The sequence below is a fragment of the Balaenoptera ricei genome, chromosome 1 (genome assembly GCF_028023285.1).
Source record: "Balaenoptera ricei isolate mBalRic1 chromosome 1, mBalRic1.hap2, whole genome shotgun sequence".
Classification (NCBI taxonomy): Eukaryota; Metazoa; Chordata; class Mammalia; order Artiodactyla; family Balaenopteridae; genus Balaenoptera; species Balaenoptera ricei.
The window spans coordinates 17,417,752-17,443,172 of NC_082639.1; the positions used below are offsets into that span (position 1 = coordinate 17,417,752).

At 37.3% G+C, this 25,421-nt stretch overlaps 1 protein-coding gene across 2 annotated transcripts in view; it reads left to right on the forward strand.

Annotated features, from left to right (window-relative positions):
• Window positions 1–25,421, forward strand: part of ZBTB40 (zinc finger and BTB domain containing 40) — an 84,880-nt gene that overhangs the window by 20,181 nt on the left and 39,278 nt on the right. Inside the window, exons 2-4 of one of the 2 annotated variants that reach the window (XM_059915745.1) lie at window positions 3,845–3,936; window positions 17,548–18,317; window positions 18,788–18,921. In XM_059915745.1, coding sequence (XP_059771728.1) covers window positions 17,621–18,317; window positions 18,788–18,921 — 831 coding nt within the window. In that variant the 5' untranslated portion in view covers window positions 3,845–3,936; window positions 17,548–17,620. The remainder of the gene's footprint in view (window positions 1–3,844; window positions 3,937–17,547; window positions 18,318–18,787; window positions 18,922–25,421) is intronic. The other variant, XM_059915750.1, reaches the window with a different exon arrangement.

Here is a 25,421-nt window from a genome sequence, read left to right on the forward strand (position 1 = left end):
AATTGAGAAAAGTACAGTCTCCTGAGCCGATGGGCCAGTGGATGTGGTTGGCTCACTAAACAGTTCCCCTCAGGGTGAGACTGTAAGTGTACTTGTTAAGTAACCAAGAGTTGACAGCTATACTTCTTAATGGCTACTGGGCTCTTGGGAGGGAGAATAATCTGCAGAAGTGGTAGCCAAGTCTTGGCCTCCAGTGAGGCCTTCACATTATAGAGAAAAGAACTATGGCTTGAGAATTGAGACGTGGGCTCAGTTATGCCCCTCGTTAGCCCTGTGGCCCTTAACAAGCCATTTAACGTCCCTGAGCCTTAGTCTTCATCTGTAAAACAAAGGTAAATGGAAGGATGAGGTGTAAATCCCAGAATATAGCAAGGTATTATCCCTACTTGATATGTACCATAGAGCTCAGTAGGCAGCCTCCCAAATCCCCAAAGGTGACTCTTAGGCCGATTCAGCTGCTTTAGAATCTTCAGTACTGAAATTCTTCAGAGCTGTTCTGGCTACCTGGATTTCCCAATGACCAGACCGTACCTTAGGAAAGCACACAGGCCGTTCAGGTATTGCTACAAATCTCAAAGATTGGAACAGTAGTAGACTAGCATTTGGGATGGAATGATGATGATAGTGATGATAATAATATTAGAAACAACAGTGACAATACCTATAAAAAGGTGCTACCTGAACCCAGGAGCATCAAATACAAAAATCTGCATCCCTTACACTATATATATTGCTGCCTTTCAGGCCCGCAGGGTAAGAGAAGAAACCAAATGACAGCTGCTTTTGAACTTGAGCAATGCGGGCCTGCCAGAAGCTACGGTCACCCTTTTCTAACCTCACCAATCCTCCTTGCATTCTCAGAAATAATTGCTAGTGGTTCTCTTTTAACTTAGCTGATTCCTTAGATACGTTACATTTTAAATCATCTTTTTGTGTGTAGCACATGCCCCATTTCTTGTCTCTGAGTGTGTGATCTTTGCTCTGATTACTTGAGAGTGCCTGTTATTTCACCTGATTCTGGTTGTTTGTGAGATACTAAATAGCCATGGGGTTAAAGCTGACTCGGATCAAAGAGCAACTCAGCCTCTCAGGACCTCAGTTTCCTCTGTTAAAAAGGGGAGGGATTGGACTAAGGTCATTTGGTCATTCGACAAGAGTACAAGAGTACGTGATAGATAAAGTAATGAACTTCTGTTTGCTGAAAGCAATGAATAGGGCTCTCCAAGGTCCCTTCCAGCTCTCTGGTTCCAGCAGAGCCCAGAAATCAAGAGAGAAGTAAAGATTATATTCTGGAGATAGGGATTATCAATAGCAACAGTAAAAACAAAACAAAACAAACTTTAAGCAGATAAGGTTGCATTGAGCCAGGCCATATGAGAGATGTCTCAGACTGTGAGATAGATGTGCCCAAAGGAGAGTGCAGAATTGTTAGGAGAACTGGAATGGAGGACCCTTGATCAAGTATTAGGATGGCTTTTCTTTCTTGGGTATTGGGATATAGAAATCTAGGCAGATGTGTGTCCAACTTCTGCTCCTATGGAGCTTTATTTATTATTAGACAATATATATAGGATGCTTGTTCTTCCTTCCCATTGCTAGTCACTTTTCCCTATTAGACCATGCCATCTGTCACTGGAATACCTCTGCTTTAATTGTGCTGTATTTCAGAAGCTCCTCCCTCAAAGCAGGTTAAGTTCCTCTGCTCATTTTCTGGCCTCCCTAACCTAGACAGCCTAGTGTTCCACATTTCCTCTTACATGGGCATTTTTGGAGACCCACCCTAGCCAGCCCAGTGTCCATAATAATGATGGCAGCAACTTACTGGAGGGCTTTCCAGTGCCTTTCCAATGGGTCCAGTGCTAACTGCCTATGCACATACATGATTCCAGAGCACTCTCCCTCCCTTTTCACCCTTACCTGTTGAAATTGTACCTAACTTGCATTTACCAACTCCAGTCCTTCCCTTTTCCTTTCCACTCACTGGGATCAATCTGTTTTTTCCCCTTCTCTCTTCTTCCTTTCCCTCTTCCTGTCTCTTGTGGATTGAGTCCTTTTAAGACTTCTGTTTTCAGTCATTCCAGTTGAAATAAGTTGAGTCAGCTTTATTACAAGCTCTCTGTGAACAAGGACCTTGTTTTATACTTCACTTGGCTCCCACACAGCACCTAGCAGTGGGCTGAGTAATTGGTAGGCAATTGACCCATAAATAGTTGTTAGTTGACATATGTGTATTGCTGGCTGAAGACTTATGGGGAAATAAGTACAGTAAATTGGGGAATGGCAGGTCCAGTTCCTGAGGCCCAGAAAAGAGTCTCTTACCCTTCAGCAGTGGCAGCAAAGTCTTTTGTTTGAGTGTCTTGCTGAGGACATTGCCAGCAGTTGTGGATTTCAGAACATCTATTTAATTAACTGATGTGTATAAGAGACTGTAAGTCTTTAGTGTTACTTTCCTTCTTGTTCATCGAAGGGATTCCATGTTTCTTACCAGCTCTGACTTAAGTTCTCACTTGTGCTTTTTCTGGTTTTGGGGTTTTTTTTTTCCCCTGTGTGTAACTGTTGTTTCTTTGTAACTTAAAGAATCCTCAAACTTTCAGATTCTTTTTGGAAGTAGACAAAATAAAAATTTAAATAAATAAATAAAATCTTTGTGCTTCTTTTAGAACACTGGCCTAGTTTCCACTTTGTGTTGAATTCCCATTTGTGTTTTGGGTCATTATGCAGCACTTGGTTCAGCCAATTAAGTTTTTTCTTTCTAAGTATCTTTATTCTATATCAGTATAGTCTTTTCTTGAGGCTTTAATATTGTTGCTTTGAGGAACATCCATCTTTCTGGTGCTCTTTTGTTGCTTAAATGTTCTTCCCTTGGGACCTTTGACACTTTTCCCAAGCCTAGTGATTTCAGTTAAGTGCTTAATAACATAATTTAGGTTGCCTCTATACAGGAGTCTAGAAGACTTAAAGATTCCAACATGCTGTGTTCCACTGTAGTTTCTTAACTCTGAAAAGCACGCTTTCGTGACATTATATTTAGTGCTATGTTCTCTCCCCTCCATTTAACTTCCTTACAAAGGGAGTTAGGGGGAAACAGTAAAATATATGTTAGAGGCTTTTACATTTTAGTTGTGCGATCAACAAAGTGTAGTTTAGCCTCTATAGTACATTTCAGTAGCCCCCAAATCACTAATGTATCCCTCGTGATTATATATTAGATTTATTTAATAACAGTATTCTGTACCTGAAAGTGATCTACAAAGATTATATAGTTTAACTGTTTATTTACAGGTAGGTACTTTAGCTGTCATGTCAGATGGCTAGTTTCAAAACTACTTAATGAGGAAAATTCAGTCTTTCTTGGTAATAATAATACAGCTAACACATATAGTATTTACTACGTGCTAGGCACTGTTTTAAGTGTAAACACACCTACACGTTAATTCTCTTATAAGTAGCATATGGCTGTTTTTTTTAAGAATCCAATCAGAGAATCTCTGCCATTTAACAGGAAAGTTTAATCTGCTTCTTTATTGTGATTACTAATACATTTGGACTGATTTCTACTGTCTTAAGTTTTTTTCTATTTACCACGCTTTCTTTGCCTTTCTTTTCCCCCTTTTCCACTTGCTATTGTATTAATCACATTTTCTTAACTCCCTTTTATACCTCTTGTTTGCAAATATTTGTTCAGTTTCTGTTCCCTTATATCCTTACCTGTTAACATACATACTTTACTTAGGCTAAAAGCTAAAGTTAATCATTATTTTTGTCATCCCCTTGACTCTTAGAACATCCTAACTCTAGTTCTCCGTCTCTCATCTTCCGTGTTCTTGTTGATTTTTAATTTCAGAGAGGCAGTGGATTTTTAAGAATATAGACCTCAGAGCCAGACTGCCTGAGTTTGGAGCCCAGGTCTGCCACACACTAGTTGTGTGACCTTAGGTAAGTTATATAACCTCTCTGTGCCACATTTTCTTATATGTAAAATGGGGATGAGTACCTACTTCACAGGGCTGTTGAAAAGATTAAATGAGTTAATAGATGCAAAGCATTTAGAACAGTGCCTGGCACATAGTAAGCATTCAATAAGTGGTAGCTACTATGGTTGTCATTATTCTACTTTGTTTTTAACCTCCCCTTCCCATATCCATTTTAAAATAGCCAGTGCATTTTAAAACACATTTCTTAATTTCTTTTTTATTAAGATATAATTAACATACAGTTCAATGAATTCTATTTGAAGAGTTTTGACAAATATCTACTCTTCAACCACCATCCAAAATAAGGTACAGAACATTTCCATTCCCCGAGAAAGTTTCCTTGTGTCTCTTCCTGTTTAATTCCCTTCCCCCACACCACCCCACAACCTCCACAACCACTACAGTATCTGGTTGCTATCACTATAGATTAGTTTTGTCTGTATGTCTCTTTCCTGTAGATTTAGTCATATATATGTACCCTTTTGTGCCTGGCTTCTTTGACCTAACATACTGTTTTTAGGGTTTATCCATGTTGTTGCTTGTATCGACGGTTAATCTTTTATTATAAGAAACCTCCACACAGTTCTTCAAAGTAGTTGTACCATTTTGCACTTTCAGCAGTAATGTATGCAAGCTCTAGTCATTCCACATCCTCACCAGCATTTGGTATTATCAGTTTTTCTGATTTTAACTTTTCTAGTGGATACGTTTAGCAGTTTCTTTGCTTGCTACTTGCTATTTTTTCTTACATTCTATCCTTTCTTTCTGGTTCAAGTTCCTTCTTATAGTAATTCTTTCAGTGACAGTCTCTGAGCCTCTTATCTTTGTTTGAAGGTGATTTTATTTCAACTTGTATATAGATACATGGTTGATTGTTATTTTCCTTAATATTTGAAAACTGTTACTCCATTTTCTTCTGACATCTATTGTTATTAATGAGAAGTCTGTACCAGTCAAACCGTCTTCTTTGATTAAGTAATAATCTTTTCTTTTGGTTTGCTTACAATTTCTTTTTCTCAGTGTTGTTGATACTTCCAAGTTTTTATTCTGAAGACTCATGTCTGACTTTAATCCTAGAACATTCTCAGATATTATATCTTCAAATTGCTTCTCCCACATGTTCTTCATTACCTCTATCCGGAACACCTATTTAGATGCATGTGAAACCTTCATATTCTGTTTTCCATGTCCTTTAACCTCTCTTTCATATTTCTGTTGTGGTTTTTTTTTTTTTTTTTTTACCTCTCTGCTACCTTCTGAGTAATTTTCTCAGACTTCTTTTCCTAATCACTCATTTTCTCTTTAGCTGTATCTAATCTGTTTAATTCATTGTTAGATGAATTTCAGTGACTTAACTTTTATTCCTAGAAGTTCTTTTGGTTCTTTTTCACATCTGCCTATTCTTTTTTCATATTATCTTTTTCTTTCATTATGGCTTTCCTTCATTTTGCCTGTTTACTAAAATGAAACAATTAATTTGTAGCATTTTTCATAGTATTCTATAATTTTTAGGGTTTTCAATTCTTGGAGATGCTATTTGTGCTCTTTCTTGCATCTTATGTCTTTCCATTGTGGTGATTCATTTCCTCATGTGACTTTTTGTTTTTACTGTTTGCCTTTTGGGGGTGGCACAGGAATCCTCCTCATCTGAGACACTCTAGCATCTATCTTGGCAAGGCCCTTCTCGTTTGATTTTTTTTCCTCCTTCACCTCCGACCCCTATTCCTATTTCCCTCCCCTTTATAGCACTTACTCTAATGTATTTGATAAAATGTCTTTTGCTACAATGTAGCTTTACCTTATTGTTATTCATTGTTTTGTTTTTCTGTTTTTAACTTACGTAAATGGCATTATGCTCTAGATCTCATTCTGGTTGTTATTGTTTCACTCAACTGGGTATTTAAGATCTGTCCATGTTTCTGTCTGAATAGTCAGTTGTTACTTCTTTCTAATGCACTATATTCCATAGTATACATTCTGCATATTTACTTAAATTCTTTTTGTGATGGACATCTAAATTACCTCTCATTTCCCTGCTACCAAAAACAATGGCCCAGTGATCTTTCTGGCCATGTGTCCTTATGAACCTATGTGAGAACTTTTCTGGGAAATGTACGCAGAAATATGATTCTTGGGCCACAAGGCATATATGCACAGAAAATTTCACTAAATATTACCAGAGTGTTTTTCCAGAATAGCTATATCAATTTATATACCACCAGTTTTACTCTAGATTCAAATTTATATTCTACCACATGTTACTGTAAGACCTTAGAGAAATTACTTAACCTCTCTGGGCCTTAGTCTCCCCATCAGTAAAAGGGAATAATAACAGCATCTGCATCATCAGGTTGTTAAGAGAATGAAATGAGTTAATATATGTAAAGCATATTCCTGAATGTAATAAGCACTTCCTGAATATATAATAAATGTCATCTGCTTTTACTGCTATTGTAACAACTACTCTTACTTGTTAGCCAGTTAAGTGAGCTTCTCCTTCTCTGAATTGCCTAGTTATGTCATTTGCCCATTTTTCTCCCCATTGGATTTTTTTCCCTAAGGTTTCCAGGAATTTCTTATGTATTCTAGATATTAACTCCTTGTTTTCTTTAAACTTTACAGATATCTCCTGGTTCTACCATTTGTCCATTGTCTGTTAATCATGCCTATAGACTAAAGAGTTCTTTGACAGAAACCTTTAATATCAGTATAATCATATTCATCATTTTTTTTAAGCTTTTGGGGCAGTGTTTAAGAAGTTTCCCAACCCCTGCTTCAAAGATACCCTCTGACATTTTCTACTGTTAGCTTTTATAGATTTACCTTTCACATTCAGGTCTTCCTCATATGGTTTGTAATAGTGAGCTCATTTCTTTCTATGTTTTTCTTTTTTCCCGTGAGAGTCTCTGTGCCTTGGGTTTTGAAAGTATTCTGGTTTTTTCTCCTGCATGTCAAAGACCAATTTTTATGTTAATTTCTCAGCCCAAGATTCTTATATGATATAATATATAAATTTGGATCCTTCACCTCTGTATGTCATAGGCCTACATTTTAGATTTCTTGTGGGTGCCTTTTCTTCTACTCAAGGCCCAGATAATTAGCAACTTTTATTCTGTTTCCCTGAGCCAGTGAGCAGAGATTTTTCAGACTGCATATAAAGGAGGGATAGGTGTTTGAGGCTCTGGGTTTTGTGCAAGGGTCTCAGTTCCAACTCCCCCACCTTCTACCTGCCTGAAGCTATATTTCCAGTCTCCATGTGAGCATTAATGCTTTCTCCTCCAAGCCTAGGGCCTGTATTGGAGTTTGAGACCCCTGTGGGCCATCATGGTCTCAACTCCCACTTTACTGTTTCAGCTTTGATTTTCATGTCACTTCCATTTCAGGTACCTGGGATTTCCTTTTTTTTTTTTTTTTTTGCTTTACTATATATATATATATATTTTTTTTTTTTTTAATTTATTTTATTTTATTTATTTTTGGCTGCGTTAGGTCTTTGTTGCTGCCTGCAGGCTTTCTCTAGTTCCGGCGAGTGACTCTTCGTTGTGGTGCGCGGGCTTCTCATTGCGGTGGCTTCTCTTGTTGCAGAGCATAGGCTCTAGGCACGTGGGCTTCAGTAGTTGTGGCTCACGGGCTCTAGAGCACAGGCTCAGTAGTTGTGGCGCACGGGCTTAGTTGCTCCGCAGCATGTGGGATCTTCCCAGACCAGGGCTCGAACCCATGTCCCTTGCACTGGCAGGCGGATTCTTAACCACTGTGCCACCAGGGAATCCCTAGCTTGACTATATATTTTTAAAACATTTTTGTTACATTTTATCCAGCATTTCTGTGTGTGAAGTGGGAGGAAAAGGTCCATTTACATCAGCTCAGTGTGCCATTTTGCCAAAAGTCTTTCCTTTAATTAGTATTCCTACTAATCTCAGTAAAATTTCAACTTTCAACTTTACCAGCTTACATTCATTAAGTAACCTTTGATTTTATTCTGCCTTAACTATCCCCATTCTCCTTTTATTGCTCAAGTTTATAATCATGTTTTTAGTATCTATATATTGGTAAACCACATAATTTTGTTCAGTTTTTTTTAACCTTGCTCAGTTGCTTATTCTGTTACAATTATTCTATTATTTTCTTATCTAATTTAGTTGTCAACAAAAATATGAAATAGCTCTGACCACAATCCTGTAGTTAATGCTCAAAATATGTCCCTCTGGATCATTGGTGGCTCTTCGTATTTTTTAACCTGATGAAAGACTGACCAAAAATGACCAGAAAAATGACCCCAAAGCAACATTTTAAGTAAGTTTTAGTTTGTCCTAAAAATATAATCCCGATAATGTGTTCCTTATTAATAGGATTGTTTGAAAAGATTTATGTCCAGATAAGTCTTTTGATTTACTGTAATCCATAGAGCCTATGTCTTGTCTTAGGAAGAAAATCATATTCTCCTGATATCATTTGTTCTTTAGAAAAACCACATCAGTGCCTGTTCAGTAGTTTTGTGTTATTTGCAAATTGAATTCTTGTTCTGATTTTTTTCTCAGATATTAAAATAAGTTAATTTACAAATTTTCAGACTTACCTCCTTTTTTTCTAAAGAGAGCTCCTACTTTTGCCTGTTTTAAATCTTACAGAACTTTTTTTCCTGTTTTCCACAAGAACCGGGAGATATTCCATTCCTGCTCCTGTTGCTACTACTATTTCAACTACAAGTCAGTTAGCTCCTAGGCCACAGTTTATCTTTAAAAAGTATGCATTTTTATAACACAGATATTAAAACAAGCTATAGTCAAACAGTAAGGGTAGATGTTCTCAAAGCTACTCTTTGAGTAAACTTTAAAAAAATTATATGAATTCGTGAGTGTTCTACAATCTACACCTGGTATAGATAGGGTTTGGGGTGATTAGTACTGACAATTTACATTCCTAAAAGGAAAATTTTTTTAATAGATGAACTTTATTTTTTAGAGCAGTTTTAGGTTCACTGCAAAATTGAGAGTAAAGTGCAGAGTTCCCATATAATCCTGTCCCCACACAACCTCTCCCACTGTCCCACAACACAGTGATACATTTGTTACAATCAGTGAACCTACATGGATACATAATTATCACCCAAAGTCCATAGTTTTCATTAGGGTACACTTTTGGTTTCATACATTCTCTGGAATTTGACATGTATATGATACATGAATTCACCATTGTAGTTTTATACACAGTAATTTCACTGCCCTCAAGATCCTCCATGTTTCACCTATTCATCCCTCCCTACTCCCAACCACTGGCAACCACTGATCTTTTGACTATCTCCATCGTTTTGCCTTTTCCAGAATGTCATATGGTTGTATTTGTATAATATAGAGACTTTTTATATTGGATTCTTTCACTTACTAATATGCATTTAAGTGTCCTCCATGTCTTCCCATTGCTTGATAGCTCATTTCTTTTTGCACTAATATTCCATTGTCTGGATGTACCACAGTTTGTTTATCCATTTTTCTGGTGAAAGACATTTTGGCAATGATGAATAGAGCTGCTATAAACATCTGCATGTAGGTTCTTGTGTGGACGTAAGTTTTCAGTTTTTTTAGGTAAATATCAAGGAGCACAATTGCAGGATCGTATGATAAGGATATGCTTAGTTTTATAAGAAACTCCTAATCTGTCTTACAAAGTGCTGTACCATTTTGCATTCTCACCAGCAATGAATAGCAGTTCCTGTTGCTATACATCCTCACCTGCATTTGGTGTTGTTAGTGATTTGGGTTTTGTCATTTCTAATAGGTTTTATTTGCAATTCCCTTATGACATATGATGTTGAACATCTTTTTGTATGCTTACTTACTATCTGCATCTCTTCCTTGGTGGGATGTCTGTTAAGGTCTTTGGTCCATTTTTTAATCAGGTTGTTTTCTTATTGCTGAGTTTTAAGAATTCCTTGTATATTTTGGATAATAGTCATTTAACAGATATGTCTCTTGCAAATATTTTCTCCCAGTCTATGACTTGTCTTCTCAGTCTCTTGACGTTATCATTCATAGAGCAGAAGTTCTTTAAGTTTAATGAAGTCCAGCTTATCCATTATTTCTTTCAAGGATCATGCCTTTGGAGGTGTATCTAAAAAGTCATTGCCACACCCAAGGTCACCTAGGTTTTCTTCTATGTTATTTTCTAGAGGTTTTATAGTGTTGTGTTCTTACATTTAAGTCTGTGATCCAATTTGAGCTAAATTTGTGAAGGCTATGAGGTCTGCATCTAGATTCATTTTTCTACATGTGGATGTTCAGTTGTTCCAGCACCATTTGTTGAAAATACTGTCCTTGCTCCATTATCGAAGATCAGTTGACTGTACTTTTGTGGGTCTATTTATCTATTCTTTCACCAGTACCACATAGTTTTGGTTACTGTAGCTTTGTAGGTAAGTATTGAAGTTGAGCATTGAGTAGTGTCAGTCTTCCTACTTCGTTCCTCTACCCTGATATTGAGTTGCCTATTCTGGATCTTTTGCCTCTCCATATAAACTTTAGAATCAGTTTGTCAGTATCCACAAAATAACTTGCTGGGATTTTGATTAGGATTGTGTTGAATTTATAGATCAATTTGGGAAGAACTGAAATTTTGACACCACTGAGTCTTCCTATCCATGAACATGGAATATCCCTCCATTTACTTAGTTTTTCTTTGATATCTTTCATTAGAGTTTTGTAGTTTTTCTCATATACATCTTGTATGTATTTTGTTAGACTTATCCTCAAGTATTTTCACATTTTTAATTTCTCTTTTGGGGGTGCCAATTAAACGGTAATGTTTTCATATCAAATTCGACTTGTTCATTGCTGATAGACAGGAGAGCAATTAAGTTTTTTATATTTACCTTGTATCCTGCAACCTTGCTGCTATTGCTTGTTATATTATTATTAAATTTTTTGTCAGTTCTTTTGGATTTTCTACATATCTCATCACAGTCATATCATCTGTGAACAAAGACTGTTTTGCACCTTCCTTCCCAGTCTGTATACCTTTTAGCTAGGAATTCCAGAATGATATTGAAAAGCAGTGGTGAAATGAGACATCTCTGCCTTGTTCCTGATCTTAGGCAGAAAGCTTCGACTCTAATGTTAGCTGTTGGTTTTCGTAGCTGTTCTTTATCAAGTTGAGGAGGTTCCCCTCTATTCCTATTTAGCTGAGAGATTTTATCATGAATTTTGTGGTTTTTGTCAAATGCTTTTTCTGCCTCTATTGATATGAACATGAGATTTTTCTTTTTTAGCCTGTTGTTATAATGGATTACATTTACTGATTTTCAAAGGTTGAACCAGCCTTGAATACCTGGGATAAATCCCACTTGGTCATGGTGTTAAATTCTTTTTATTATTGTTGAATTTGATTTGCTAATATTTTGTTGAAGATTTTTGTATTTTGGTCTGTGTTTTTCTTATATGTCTTTGTCTGGTTTTGCTGTTAGTGTAATGCTAGGCTCATAGAATGAGTTAAGAAGTATTCCCTCTGCTTCTATTTTCTGGAAGAGATTGTGGATATTTGGTATAATTTCTTCCTAAACTGTTTTGTAGAATTTACCAGTGAACCCATCTGGGCCTGCTGCTTCAAGTGTTGGAAAGTTATTAATTATTGACTCAGTATCTTTGATAGATTAGGCCTATTCAGATGTCTAGTTCTCTTTGTGTGAGTTTTGGCAGATTGTGTCTTTCAAGTAATTGATCCATTTCATTAAAGTTACCAAATGTGTGGGCATATTATTATATTATTCCTTTTTTATCCTTTTATTGTACATGGGATCTGTACTGATGTCCCCTCTTTCATTTCTGATATTAGGAATCGGTGTTCTCTCCTTTTTCTTAGGTAGCCTGGTAGAGGCTTATTGATTTTGTTGATCTTTTCAAAGAACCAGCTTTTAAGTTTGTTTTTTTTTTTCTTCTCTTGATTTCCTTTTCTCAGTTTCATTTATTTGTCCTCTATTTTCTTTTTCTCCTGCTTACTTTGGATTTACTTTGTTCTTCTTGTTTTAGTATCCCAAAGTGGAGGCTTAAATTATTGGTTTTAGATCTTTCTTCTTTTCTACTGTATGCATTCAGTGCTATAAATTTCCCTCTAAGCACTGCTTTTGCTGCATCCCATAAATTTTGATAAGTTGTATTTACGTTTTCATTTAGTTTAGAATATTTTTGAATTTGTCTTAAGATTTCTTCTTATGTGTTATTTAGAAGTGTGTTGTTTAATCTCCAAGTATTTGGAAATTTTTCCAGCTATCTTTTTGTCATTGATTTCTAGTTTAATTCCATCATGGTCTGAGAACAGAGTGTATGGTTTCTATTCTTTTCAATTTGTGAAGGGTAACTTACGGCCCAGAATGTGGTCTATCTTGTTGAATGTTCCATGTGATATTAAGAAGAATATGTAATCTGCTATAGATGAAGTAGTCTATAGTCAATTGATTGATGGTGCTATTAACTTCACTGATGTCCTTACTGATTTTCTGCCTTTAGGTTCTATCCATTTCCGATAGAGAGGTGTTTAAAGTCTCCAACTATAATAGTGATGCACCTATTTCTCTTTGTATTTCTTTCAGTTTGCCTTACATGTTTTGATGCTCTGTTGTTAGTTGCCTACACAATAAGGATTATTATGTCTTGTTAGAGTATTGACCCCTTTTTCATTAAGTAACTCCCCTTTATCCCTAATATTTTTCCTTACTTAAAGTCTGCTCTGTCTGAAATTAATATAGCTCCCCTGCTTTCTTTTGATTACTGTTAACATGGTATATCATTCTCCATGCATTTACTTTCAATCTATATGCATCTTTAAGTGGGTTTCTTGTAAACAACATCAGAGTGGGTCTTGTCTTTTGATCCACTCTGACAATCTGTCTTTTAATTAGTATATTTAGAGCATTGATCTACCATATTTGTTAATGTTTTCTATATGTTGCCCTTGTTCTTTGTTCCTACTTTTGTCTAACATACTTTTTCATTCTTTTGTAGTTTTAATTGAGCATTTGATGTGATTCCATTTTCACTCCTTTTTACCATATCAGTTATACTTCTTTTTAAAACTTATTTTAGTGGTGTCCTATAGTTTGCAATAGATTTACAACTAATCTAGATCCACTTTCAAATGACACTGTACCACTTCACATGTATTATAAGTACCTTATAATAATAATAACATAATCTTAATCCTTCCCTTCTCTCCCTTGTATTATTGCTGTCATTCATTTCATTTATACATAAGCATATAGAATTGACCCTTGAAAAATGCAGGGGTTAGGGACACTGACCCCTGGCACAGGCAAAAATCTGTGTATAACTTTGTAGTGAGCCCTCTGTATCTGTGGATTCAACCAACTGCAGATTACATGGTACTGTAGTATTTAGTGTTGAAAAAATCCACATGTAAGTGGGTCTTCACAGCTCAAACCTGTGTTGTTCAAGGGTTACTTGTATAAACATAAGCATACATAATCAAATACATTGTTGCTGTTATTATTTTGAACAAACTGCTATCTATGTCAGTTGAGAATAAAAAATAAAACTGCTATCTATGTCAATTTTTGTTTTACCTTCACCTATTCATTCTTCAGTGCTATTCATTAGTTTACGTGGATCCATATTTCTGTACTTTATCATTTCCTTCTCTCTGAATAACTTCTTTAACATTACTTGGAAGGCAGGTCTACTGGTAACCAAGTCCCTCAATCTTGCTGGTCTGAGAAAGTCTTTATTTTACATTCACTGTTAAAGGAAAAAATTTCAGGGTAGAATTCTAGGTTGGTAGTTTGTTTGTTTTCTTTTCTCAACATTTTAAATATTTCACTCCACTCTTCTCTTGCCTGCATGGTTTCTGAGGAGAAATTAGATGTAATTCCTATCTGCTTCTCTGTAGGAAAGGTGCTTTTTCCTCTGGCTTTTTTCAAGATTTGTTTTTTAAACTTTGATTTTTCTATAGTTTGAATATGATATGCTTAAGTATAGTTACTAAGAGCATTTATTCTGCTTGGGGTTCTGAGCTTCTTAGACCTGTGGTTTGGTGTCTAACATTAATTTGGGGAAATTCTTAGTCATTATTGCTTCAAATATTGCTTCTGTTTCTTTTTCTCTTCTCCTTCAGATATTCCCATTGCACATATGTTTTACCTTTTGTGGTTGTCTCACAGTTCTTGGATATTTGATTCTGTTTTTTTCAGACCTTTTTCACTTTGCTTTTCAGTTTTGGAAGTTTCTTATTGTTATATCCTCAAGGTCAGAGATTCTTTACTCAACCATATCTAGTCTACTAGTAAGTGCATCAAAGGCATTCTTTATTTCTGTTACAGTGTTTTTAACCTCTAGCTTTTCTTTTTCATTCTTTCTTAGCATTTCCATCTCTCTGCTTACATTGCCATCTGTTCTTGCATGTTGTCTACTTTTTCCTTTAAATCCCTTATCTTATTAATCTTTTTTTTTTTTTTAATTCCTTGTCTGATAATTCCTGACATATCTGACTGTGGTTCTGATGCTTGTTCAGTCTCTTTGAAGTGTGCTTTTTGCCTTTTAGTATGCCTTGTAATTTTTTCTTGAAAGGTAGACATAAAGTACTGGGTAAAAGGAACTGTGGTAAATATGCCTATAGTGATGGGGTGGTAAGATGTGAAGGGAGGAAGTGTGTTTTATAGACCCATTATTAGGTCTCAGTCTTTTGGTAAGTCTGTGCCCCTGGACTGTGAACTTCGCTGATACTTTTCAGTCTCCCCCTCCCCACCTCCTTAAGTGGTACAGGATGGCTAGAGTGGCCTGAAGTTGGGTATTTCCTTTCCTCCAGTTAGGTTAGACTCTGGTAAAATAGTTTCTTCTGATTCTAGGCCTTGTTGAGAAGAACAGAACGCTCTGTCATATTTTAAAATGGTTACTTTCTCCTTCTTCCTGCCAGAAGCAGAAGGGAATTTTCCCCCAGTATTCACTGTGAGTACCCAGTAGAGCTCCTGGAGTTAAAACTCACAAAATTATGACTTTGTCCCTCTGGAGTTTTTAACTCTCAGACTTGTCCACCCTGAGCCTCCATCAATTCGTTAACTTAGGTTTAGTGTTCCTGTTCTGGCACTGCTTCCCATGGATTTCTCTTGGTGGGTTTCTGCTCTGAGAAGTTGTGATTCTCTGCCTGTCTCTCCAATTTTGGGAGCAGTAGTTTTGCCCTGTGACCTCACTTCTCTGACAGAGCTAAGAAGAGTTGTTGATTTTTCCATCTGTTTACCTTTTTACTTGTCAAGTTAGAATGGTGACTTTTAAGCTCCTTCCATGCCAGACCACAAACCTGGAAACCAGAACTAGGAAATATTTTCATTTTTATTTTTATTTTTATTTGTCAGTTTCAAATGTGGGAAAATAAGGAATAGTGGTGGAGTGGAAAGGTAACAAAGGCAACCAATGTTATTTTGACAAATGTCAAAGACCATGTGACTTTCCTGCTTAAAGCCCCTCAAACCCTTCATTGACTCGTCATTGTGTTTAGGATAAATCCAAGCTCCTAAGCATGGCCCATGTATCTTTCTGTGGCCAGAACCTCTGCCTGCCTCTCCAGATTCATCTCCTGATACTCCCTGTCCTTTTCTATATGTTCCAGTATCACTGAACTCCTTATAATCCCCCCTCCTAAACCTCCTTCCTGCCATGTGATGTTTTCTTATCTGTGTGCCTCACGCAGGCTTCCCTGCTTGGAGTGCCTTTTTCTCCCACTCTTTTCACCTCATCAGTGCCTGCTCATTTATTAAGGCAGGTTAGCTGTTAGCTCCTCCACAAAAACCTTACTCTAACTCTTGGATATCCCTATTCCCCAAACTGGGCTTCTAAGTACAAATCTCTATCATTACATTTCCTGCCATTCATTTATTCATTCCACCAACTAGCCAACAATGTTTGTGTTAGGCAGAATTTTAAGCACTGGGATGCAGCAGATGATGAAAAAAAAAAGTTCCTTCCCTAATGGAGTTTATATTCTAGTGAAGGGGGGTACATAATAAGTAAGTAAAAATATGTGTCAGTAGGCTATGATAAAAAATAGAGTAAGAGGGATGGAATGTTCTGAGGTTGGAGAGGAGGTTGCTATTTAAAGAACATGGTCAGATTTGATTAAATGTTCTAAATCATTAAAAAATAAATAAATAAATAAAATAAAGAACGTGGTCAGGGAAGACCTCGTTGATCATGTGGCCGTTGAGCAGAGTCCTGATGGGAGTGAGAGAGTGAGCCGTGCACACATGTGAAGAAACCTGTGGGTGAATATGCTTAGTGTGTTCCACAATCAGCAAGGAAGGCGTGGTGCTTACAGCAGAATGGGTGAGGGGCAGCGAGGCAGAAGATGAGGTTTTAGAGCTAATGACAGCCAGAGTAAGAATTTTGGCTTTTGGCTTTCACTCTGAGACCAGGAACCATGGAGGCTTTTGTGCAAAGTGACATATATGGCTATGTGCTAAAAAGATCACTCTGACTACTGGGTTGAAGATAGAGTAGGGTAGGGGTAGGGCTAGGAAGGGGTGGAGGCATGGGGGACCAATTAGGACATTGTTGCAATATCCAAATAAAAGGTGATGGTGGCTTGGGCTGACCAGAGTAGAACCAGTGGAGGTAGTAATAAGTGATTGGATTTTGGATATATTCTGAAGGTAGAGCCAACAGGATTTATAAAGGATTGGGTAAGGGATATGAGAAAAAACAGGAGTCAAGGATGATTTCTAGGTTTTTGGTCTGAACAGCTAGAAGGGACAGAATTGCTGTGAAGTGGGGAAGATGGCAGGGGAGTTTGGATTTAAGTTTAAGAAATCTAACAGGCCTCCAATTGGAGATGTTCAGTAGGTAGTTGGAAGTGTGCGTCTGCAGTTCAGAGGAAAGGGCTGAGCTGGAAATATAAATCTGAAAGCTCTCAACATTTAGATATTTCAAAGGTGTGGAATCAGATGAGAGAGAAGAAGTGAGATGACAGTCCTGGAGCACAGCAAACTTTAGAGGCCAAAGTGATGCAGAGGACCCAGCAAAGGAACCAGAGAGCACAGGATCAAGTGAAAAATGCATTTTAAAGGGGAGGGAATGACGACCTGTATTCAGTGCTGCAGATAGGTCAAGTAATATGAGGACATTGTATTATAAATCTGTTTATATATATATATATGTCTCCTTCATTTGGCTGAGAACTTGAGAGCAGAATGCATTTAGCAATGTAGTTACTTACAGCTTTGAAATCAGTGAGACATGGGCATGCCACTTAATGGCTATTTTTCCTTAAGCTGGGTCTCTCAGTCTCTTTGAGCTTCAGTCTCATCTATAAAATGGGGAGGATACAGTACTTTTCTAGTGAGTTTTTGTGAGGATCAAATGAGATCATCCAGATGACACACTAAGCATAGTCCTGTTTATGCAGTTAAACCCATGCCAGTTATTATCATGATTAATTCAGTATACCTGGCACAGTACCCCTTCCTATTCAGCAGCATTTGCTGAATGAACCAGTGAATTGCCTGTTCATTTTAATAATTCATTCAGGGCATTTCCCTGTGTGCTTATGAAGTATTAACATGGCATTTTTGGGGTTTCTCCAGGGTCTAGTGCTGATCCTCACAAAGTGATTCTGGAAGAAGAGAGGAAAGGAAGTCCTCAGGCAGAGCTGATGCGATGGAGCTCCCCAACTATAGCCGGCAGCTGCTGCAGCAGCTCTACACGCTGTGCAAGGAGCAGCAGTTCTGTGACTGCACCATTTCCATTGGTACCATTTACTTCAGGGCCCACAAACTTGTCCTGGCTGCTGCCAGCCTCCTGTTCAAAACCCTGCTGGACAACACAGACACCATCTCCATCGATGCATCTGTCGTGAGCCCTGAGGAGTTTGCCCTCTTGTTAGAAATGATGTACACTGGCAAACTACCTGTGGGCAAGCACAACTTCTCCAAAATCATCTCCTTAGCCGACAGCCTACAGATGTTTGATGTGGCTGTTAGTTGTAAAAACCTTCTAACTAGCCTTGTAAACTGCTCTGTTCAGGGTCAGGTGGTGAGGGATGTCTCCACACCATCCTCAGAGTCATCCAGGAAGGAGTTGGAGAAGCCTGAAGTAGAAATCCTTTCCTCCGAGGGTGCTGGAGAGCTTCATTCTTCCCCGGAGGTTTCCACCCCTCCAGGGGGCCCTGTGAAAGCCGAGATGGGGGAAGTGATCCAAACAGTTGTGCAAGAGATGAGTGTGGATCCTTGTGCTGCCCAAGGGATTCAGGGGAATGCAGACACCCCAGTGGAGACTCCTCTGACAGCTGAAGTTTTTTCCCCTTCTCCTGTTGTACAAACCTTTAGTGAGGCAAAGGAAGCAAGCCCAGAACCAGGTAATATTCATTTAATAGTTGTTTTATAATCTGTCCTTCTGTTGTCAATTACTAGATTCAGTGATCTTTATGAGTTTTTTGTTTGTTTGTTTCATTGATAAATTTATCAAAGACCACTGTTAGATTGGAAACCAAAATCCAATGCAATACTTGTACTGGGACATTCTTCTTTTAAAAGTGTCTGTGGTTTTGAGTGTTGCAAGCCTGAAGATGAACCACAGAGCAGAAAAACAGTATTGAAATAACCATGTACCATTTTTGATTCTTACCCATTATTTTAACTAGGATGACGATGGCACAAAGGAGGAAGCTATTAGAGATGCTGTTTGCTATTACTCATAACTGATACATTAGCTGTTATTTACAAAAGCAGTACATGACCTAAAGGTTCTCAGACAGCTTAAACTTTTAAAAATCATTTCAAGTAATCAATCACCGATTTTTAAAATTTTGTTTTGTTTTACATTCAGAGTATGAGGGGAAACATTACCAGCTGAATTTTCTTCTAGAAAATGAAAAAATCTTCTCAGATGCACTCTTGATTACCCAGGATGTTTTAAAAAGACTAGAAGAATGTTCAGAAATTAAAGGTGCACAGAAGGAGGTAGGTGCCGTGAGTTTTATTTGTTTGCTGGTTTAGTGTTCTCAGGATAGCAGATCAGTTATCAGGGTCTCAATTTTTTTCAAACTTTAAATTTTTTTTTTTTTTTGACATTTATCCCCTAAAGGAAAGTTGTGCAAAAGTGTTAGGCAAGATACTTTCAAAACGAAGTTATATTTTGATCACTAGGTGGATCCCAGGGTTTTGATCCAGGATATTTAACTGAGCTTACCATTTCCTCCTGATTAATCAGGAATAAAATGGGGCAGAAGGTAGTCATGGATAACCCCAAATCAGAGATCAGGTAATAAAAACAAAAAACCGAACAACAATAAATACTCAAAGCATGGTACGAAAAGGATTTAATATGGACTTACACAGTAAATTGCATTGTGTTTAGGAATACAGTGGTCATTTTCAGACATAAAAACAATAATGGTGAACATTTATTGAATACTTACTTTGATACACTTGGTATCAATACATATGTTGTCTCATTTAATCCTCACAAAAATCATTGAGGTGGATATTATTATTTTTTATCACTGTTTTATGGATGAGAAAAACTGTCTCAAAGAGGTGATGTAACTTGGCCAAGGTTGCAGAGCTCATAAAACTAAACTCTGAGCAAGAATTCAAACCTAAGCATTCTGACTTTAGAGCTCTTCTCTTACACATTGAGTTACCTCCTAAAGGGGTAAAAATGATGCGTGTATGTCATGTATGTATAAACGTACATAGGCATCACCTGACAGAAAACTGTCAAATGGTTATCATGCTCTATTTCTTAGTTGACGTTTTCTGTTTTTTCCATTATCTCAGTGAGGTGCATCCCCGCCTGTGGGCTCCCTCACTACCCAGTTCCTCACACCTGACGCTGCAGGGTTGACTGCACTGCCACTTTAGGACTCCCTTGCTTCCCCTTTCTCCCGGCCATGCCTCCCATTCTGAGAGGTGCTGGCAGAGTGAGCGGGCACTGCCCCTGTAGGCTTGCTCATCTGACTGAGGGGGTAGCGTGGGGAGGCCTCCCATGTTGCTGTAGACAATTTAGTGTCTGTTAGTTACTATTAATCCAAGCAATAAATGCCTTCTACTATTTAAATAGTTCCCTGATTGATATCAAGTTACTTTTTAAAAAAACAAATTCAAGGTCAAGTATTTACTTTAACCATGGTTTATGGACAGTTGGCTATAAATTGTTTTTTTGAGAGAGAAGCTGTTTACAAGACTGGGCTGACCCTGATGAGTCTCTCAGGGGAGGTTTCAAGTGGTAAATCCTTGGTACTCTTTGTACTGATTATGCTGAAGGACATTATGGTTTTATATTTTTGCACTTGGATGTTCTCTTAACTGTTCAATCCATCATTTTGTCACTAGTTTGTTACCTCGATAGCTTATAGACACACCTCTTCATTTTCTCTCTTAAGACTTCCTCTCCACTTAACTTTGGTTACAGAGGAGCAACATCATTCCTTAGATCAGCAATACTCAAATTATTAGTGTCACCTCTGTACTAACTTAAACTGTGTCTTATGCATTTTTTTCCTAACACTGGTACCTAAAAGTGTCTGGCACATAACAGGTGTTCAAGAAATGTTTGCTGTACAGGGATTCATTCAGCATTTCCCCCCCACTGCTTGTCCTAATCATTTGATGGCAATAACGTTAATAGTACTTTGCAATAACACTGATTCACTGTTGGTGATCATTACAGGCTTATGTTATTTCTTCCTCGGTTTTAGAGGTCAGAGTAAGAGCACTACAAATCACTTGGTAGCTATATTTAAAACTGATTCTGTTTTATTCTATAATAAATTGTTCAGCTACAGAAAGAAAAAGGGAAAAATACTTTAAGAACGTAAGATTAAATTAAATATAGAGTTGGGGAGGTACTGCTTTGTATGTAGGCCCCGTACTTCTCTCTTTCTCTCTCACTTTATTTTAGACAGCTTGAGGTATGATTGATGTACAGCAAACTATACACCTTTAAAGGTTATAGTTTGCTAAGTTTTGAAACCCGAAATCATCATCACAATCAAGATAGTGAACATATCCATCACCCCTAAAAATGTTTTCACATCCCTTTGTAATCCCTCCATCCTGCCCCTTTCCACTTGCTCTTCCCCAGGTAACACTGGTCTGCTTTCTCTCTCTCTAGATGAATGTGCATTTTCTAGAGTATTTTGTAAATGGAATCATATAATCTGTATTCCTTTTGGTCTGGCTTCTTGCATTCAGCATAACTATTTTGAGGTTCACCCAAGTTGTTGCATGTTCATTCCTTTTTATTGCTGAGCAGGGTTCCATTGTATGGATATACCATTCATTTATCCAGCTCTACCATTTACTAGTATTGTTAGCTTCAGCAGCTTAATCTCTGAAAGCCTTAATTTCCTAATTTGTAAAATTTGGGAGTGTTATCACCTACATCATAGGGTCATTGTGAAATTAACTAAGATTTATGTAAAACTCATACTAAAATGCCAGGCACATAGAAGGAGCTCAGTAGGTGACAACTGCTATTGTTTGCTGATACATTAACTCAGTATTTTTATTTTTTTTAAATTTTTATGTATTTATTTATTTTTAACATCTTTATTGGAGTATAATTGCTTTACAATGGTGTGTTAGTTTCTGCTGTATAACAAAGTGAATCAGCTATATGTATACATATATCCCCATATCCCATCCCTCTTGTGTCTCCCTCCTACCCTCCCTATCCCACCCCTCTAGGTGGTCACAGAGCACTGAGCTGATCTCCCTGTGCTATGTGGCTGCTTCCCACTAGCTATCTATTTTACATTTGATAGTGTATATATGTCCATGCCACTCTCTTACTTCATCCCAGCCTACCCTTCCCCCTCCCTGTGTCCTCAAGTCCATTCTCTATGTCTGCATCTTTATTCCTGTCCTTCCCGTAGGTTCTTCAGAACCATTTGTTTTTTAGATTCCATATCTATGTGTTATCATACGGTATTTGTTTTTCTCTCTCTGACTTAATTCACTCTGTATGACAGTCTCTAAGTCCATCCACCTCACTACAAATAACTCAATTTTGTTTCTTTTTATAGCTGAGTAATATTCCATTGTATATATGTGCCATATCTTCGTTATCTATTCATCTGTTGATGGACATTTAGGTTGCTTCCATGTGCTGACTATTGTAAATAGAGTTGCAATGAACATTGTGGTACATGTCTCTTTTTGAATTACGGTTTTCTCAGGGTATATGCTCAGTAGTGGGATTGCTGGGTTGTATGGTAGTTCTGATTTTAGTATTTTAAGGAACCTCCATACTGTTCTCCACAGTGGCTGTATCAATTTACATTCCCACCAACAGTGCAAGAGGGTTTCCTTTTCTCCACACCCTCTCCAGCATTTATTTTTTGTAGATGTTTTGATGATGACCATTCTGACCGGTGTGAGGTGATACCTCATTGCAGTTTTGATTTGCATTTCTCTAATGATTAGTGATGTTGAGCATCCTATCATGTGTTTGTTGGCAATCTGTATATCTCCTTTGGAGAAATGTCTATTTAGGTCTTCTGCACATTTTTGGATTGGGTTATTTGTTTCTTTGATATTGAGCTGCATGAGCTACTTGTATATTTAGGAGATTAATCCTTTGTCAGTTGCTTCATTGGCAAATATTTTCTCCCATTCTGAGGGTTGTCTTTTCGTCTTGTTTATGGTTTCCTTTGCTGTGCAAAAGCTTTTAAGTTTCATTAGGTCCCATTTGTTTATTTTTGTTTTTATTTCCGTTACTCTAGGAGGTGGATCAAAAAGGATCTTGCTGTGATTTATGTCATAGAGTGTTTGGCCTATGTTTTCCTCTGAGAGTTTTATAGTGTCTGGTCTTACATTTAGGTCTTTAATCCATTTTGAGTTTATTTTTGTGTATGGTGTTAGGAAGTGTTCTAATATCATTCTTTTACATGTAGCTGTCCAGTTTTCCCAGCACCACTTATTGAAAGGCTGTCTTTTCTCCATTGTATATTCTTGCCTCCTTTATCAAAGATAAGGTGACCATACGTGTGTGGGTTTATCTCTGGGCTTTCTGTCCTGTTCCATTGATCTATATTTCTGTGTTTGTGCCAGTACCATACTGTCTTGATTACTGTAGCTTTGTAGTATAGTCTGAAGTCAGGGAGCCTGATTCCTCCAGCTCCGTTTTTCTTTCTCAAGGTTGCTTTGGCTATTTGGGGTCTTTTGTGTTTCCATACAAATTGTGAAATTTTTTGTTCTAGTTCTGTGAAAAATGCCACTGGTAGTTTGATAAGGATTGCATTGAATCTGTAGATTGCTTTGGGTAGTAGAGTCATTTTCACAATGTTGATTCTTCCAATCCAAGAACATGGTGTATCTCTCCATCTGTTTGTATCATCTTTAATTTCTTTCGTCAGTGTCTTACAGTTTTCTACATATAGGTCTTTTGTCTCCTTAGGTAGATTTATTCCTAGGTATTTTATTCTTTTTGTTGTAGTGGTAAATGGGAGTGTTTCCTTAATTTCTCTTTCATATTTTTCATCATTAGTGTATAGGAATGCAAGAGATTTCTGTGCATTAATTTTGTATCCTGCTACTTTACCAAATTCATTGATTAGCTCTAGTAGTTCTCTGGTAGCATCTTTAGGATTCTCTATGTATAGTATCATGTCATCTACAAACAATGACAGCTTTACTTCTTCTTTTCCAATTTGGATTCCTTTTATTTCTTTTTCTTCTCTGATTGCTGTGGCTAAAACTTCCAAAACTATGTTGAATAATAGTGGTGAGAGTGGACAACCCTGTCTTGTTCCTGATCTTCATGGAAATGGTTTCAGGTTTTCATCATTGAGAATGATGCTGGCTGTGTGTTTCTCATATATGGCCTTTATTATGTTGAGGTAAGTTCCCTCTATGCCTACTTTCTGGAGAGTTTTTATCATAAATGGGTGTTGAATTTTGTCGAAAGCTTTTTCTGCATCTATTGAGATGATCATATGATTTTTATCCTTCAGTTTATTAATATGGCTTATCACATGATTGATTTGCATATGTTGAAGAATCCTTGCATTCCTGAGATAAACCCCACTTGATCATGGTGTATGATCCTTTTAATGTGCTGTTGGATTCTGTTTGCTAGTATTTTGTTGAGGATTTTTGCATCTTTGTTCATCAGTGATATTGGCCTATAGTTTTCTTTTTTTGTGACATCTTTGTCTGGTTTTGGTATCAGGGTGATGGTGGCCTCGTAGAATGAGTTTGGGAGTGTTCCTCACTCTGCTCTATTTTGGAAGAGTTTGAGAAGGATAGGTGTTAGCTGTTCTCTAAATGTTTGATAGAATTCACCTGTGAAGCCATCTGGTCCTGGGCTTTTGTTTGTTGGAAGATTTTTAATCACAGTTTTAATTTCAGTGCTTGTGATTGGTCTGTTTGTATTTTCTGTTTCTTCCTGATTCAGTCTTGGAAGGTTGTGCTTTTTTAAGAATTTGTCCATTTCTTCCAGGTTGTCCATTTTATTGGCATATAGTTGCTTGTAGTAATCTCTCATGATCCTTTGTATTTCTGCAGTGTCAGTTGTTACTTCTCCTTTTTCATTTCTAATTCTGTTGATTTGAGACTTCTCCCTTTTTTTCTTTCTTTTTTTTTTTTTTTTAAACATCTTTATTGAAGTATAATTGCCTTACAATGGTGTGTTAGCTTCTGCTTTATAACAAACTGAATCAGTTATACACATACAATATGTTCCCATATCTCTTCCCTCTTGCATCTCCCTCCCTCCCACCCTCCCCATCCCACCCCTCTAGGTGGTCACAAAGCACCGAGCTGATCTCCCTGTGCTATGTGGCTACTTCCCACTAGCTATCTATTTTACATTTGGTAGTGTATATATGTCCATGACACTCTCTTACCCTGTCACATCTCACCCCACCCCCTCCCCATATCCTCAAGTCCATTCTCTAGTAGGTCTGTGTCTTTATTCCCGTCTTGCCACTAGGTTCTTCATGGCTTTTTTTTTTTTTTCCCTTAGATTCCGTATATATGTGTTAGCATACTGTATTTGTTTTTCTCTTTCTGACTTACTTCACTCTGTATGACAGACTCTAACTCCATCCACCTCATTACAAATACCTCCATTTCATTTCTTTTTATGGCTGAGTAATATTCCATTGTATATATGTGCCACATCTTCTTTATCCATTCATCTGTCGATGGACATTTAGGTTGCTTCCATGTCCTGGCTATTGTAAATAGAGCTGCAATGAACATTTTGGTACATGACTCTTTTTGAACTATGGTTTTCTCAGGGTATATGCCCAGTAGTGGGATTGCTGGGTCGTATGGTAGTTCTATTTGTAGTTTTTTAAGGAACCTCCATACTGTTCTCCATAGTGGCTGTATCAACTTACATTCCCACCAACAGTGCAAGAGTGTTCCCTTTCCTCCACACCCTCTCCAGCATTTATTGTTTGTAGATTTTTTGATGATGGCCATTCTGATCGGTGTGAGATGATATCTCA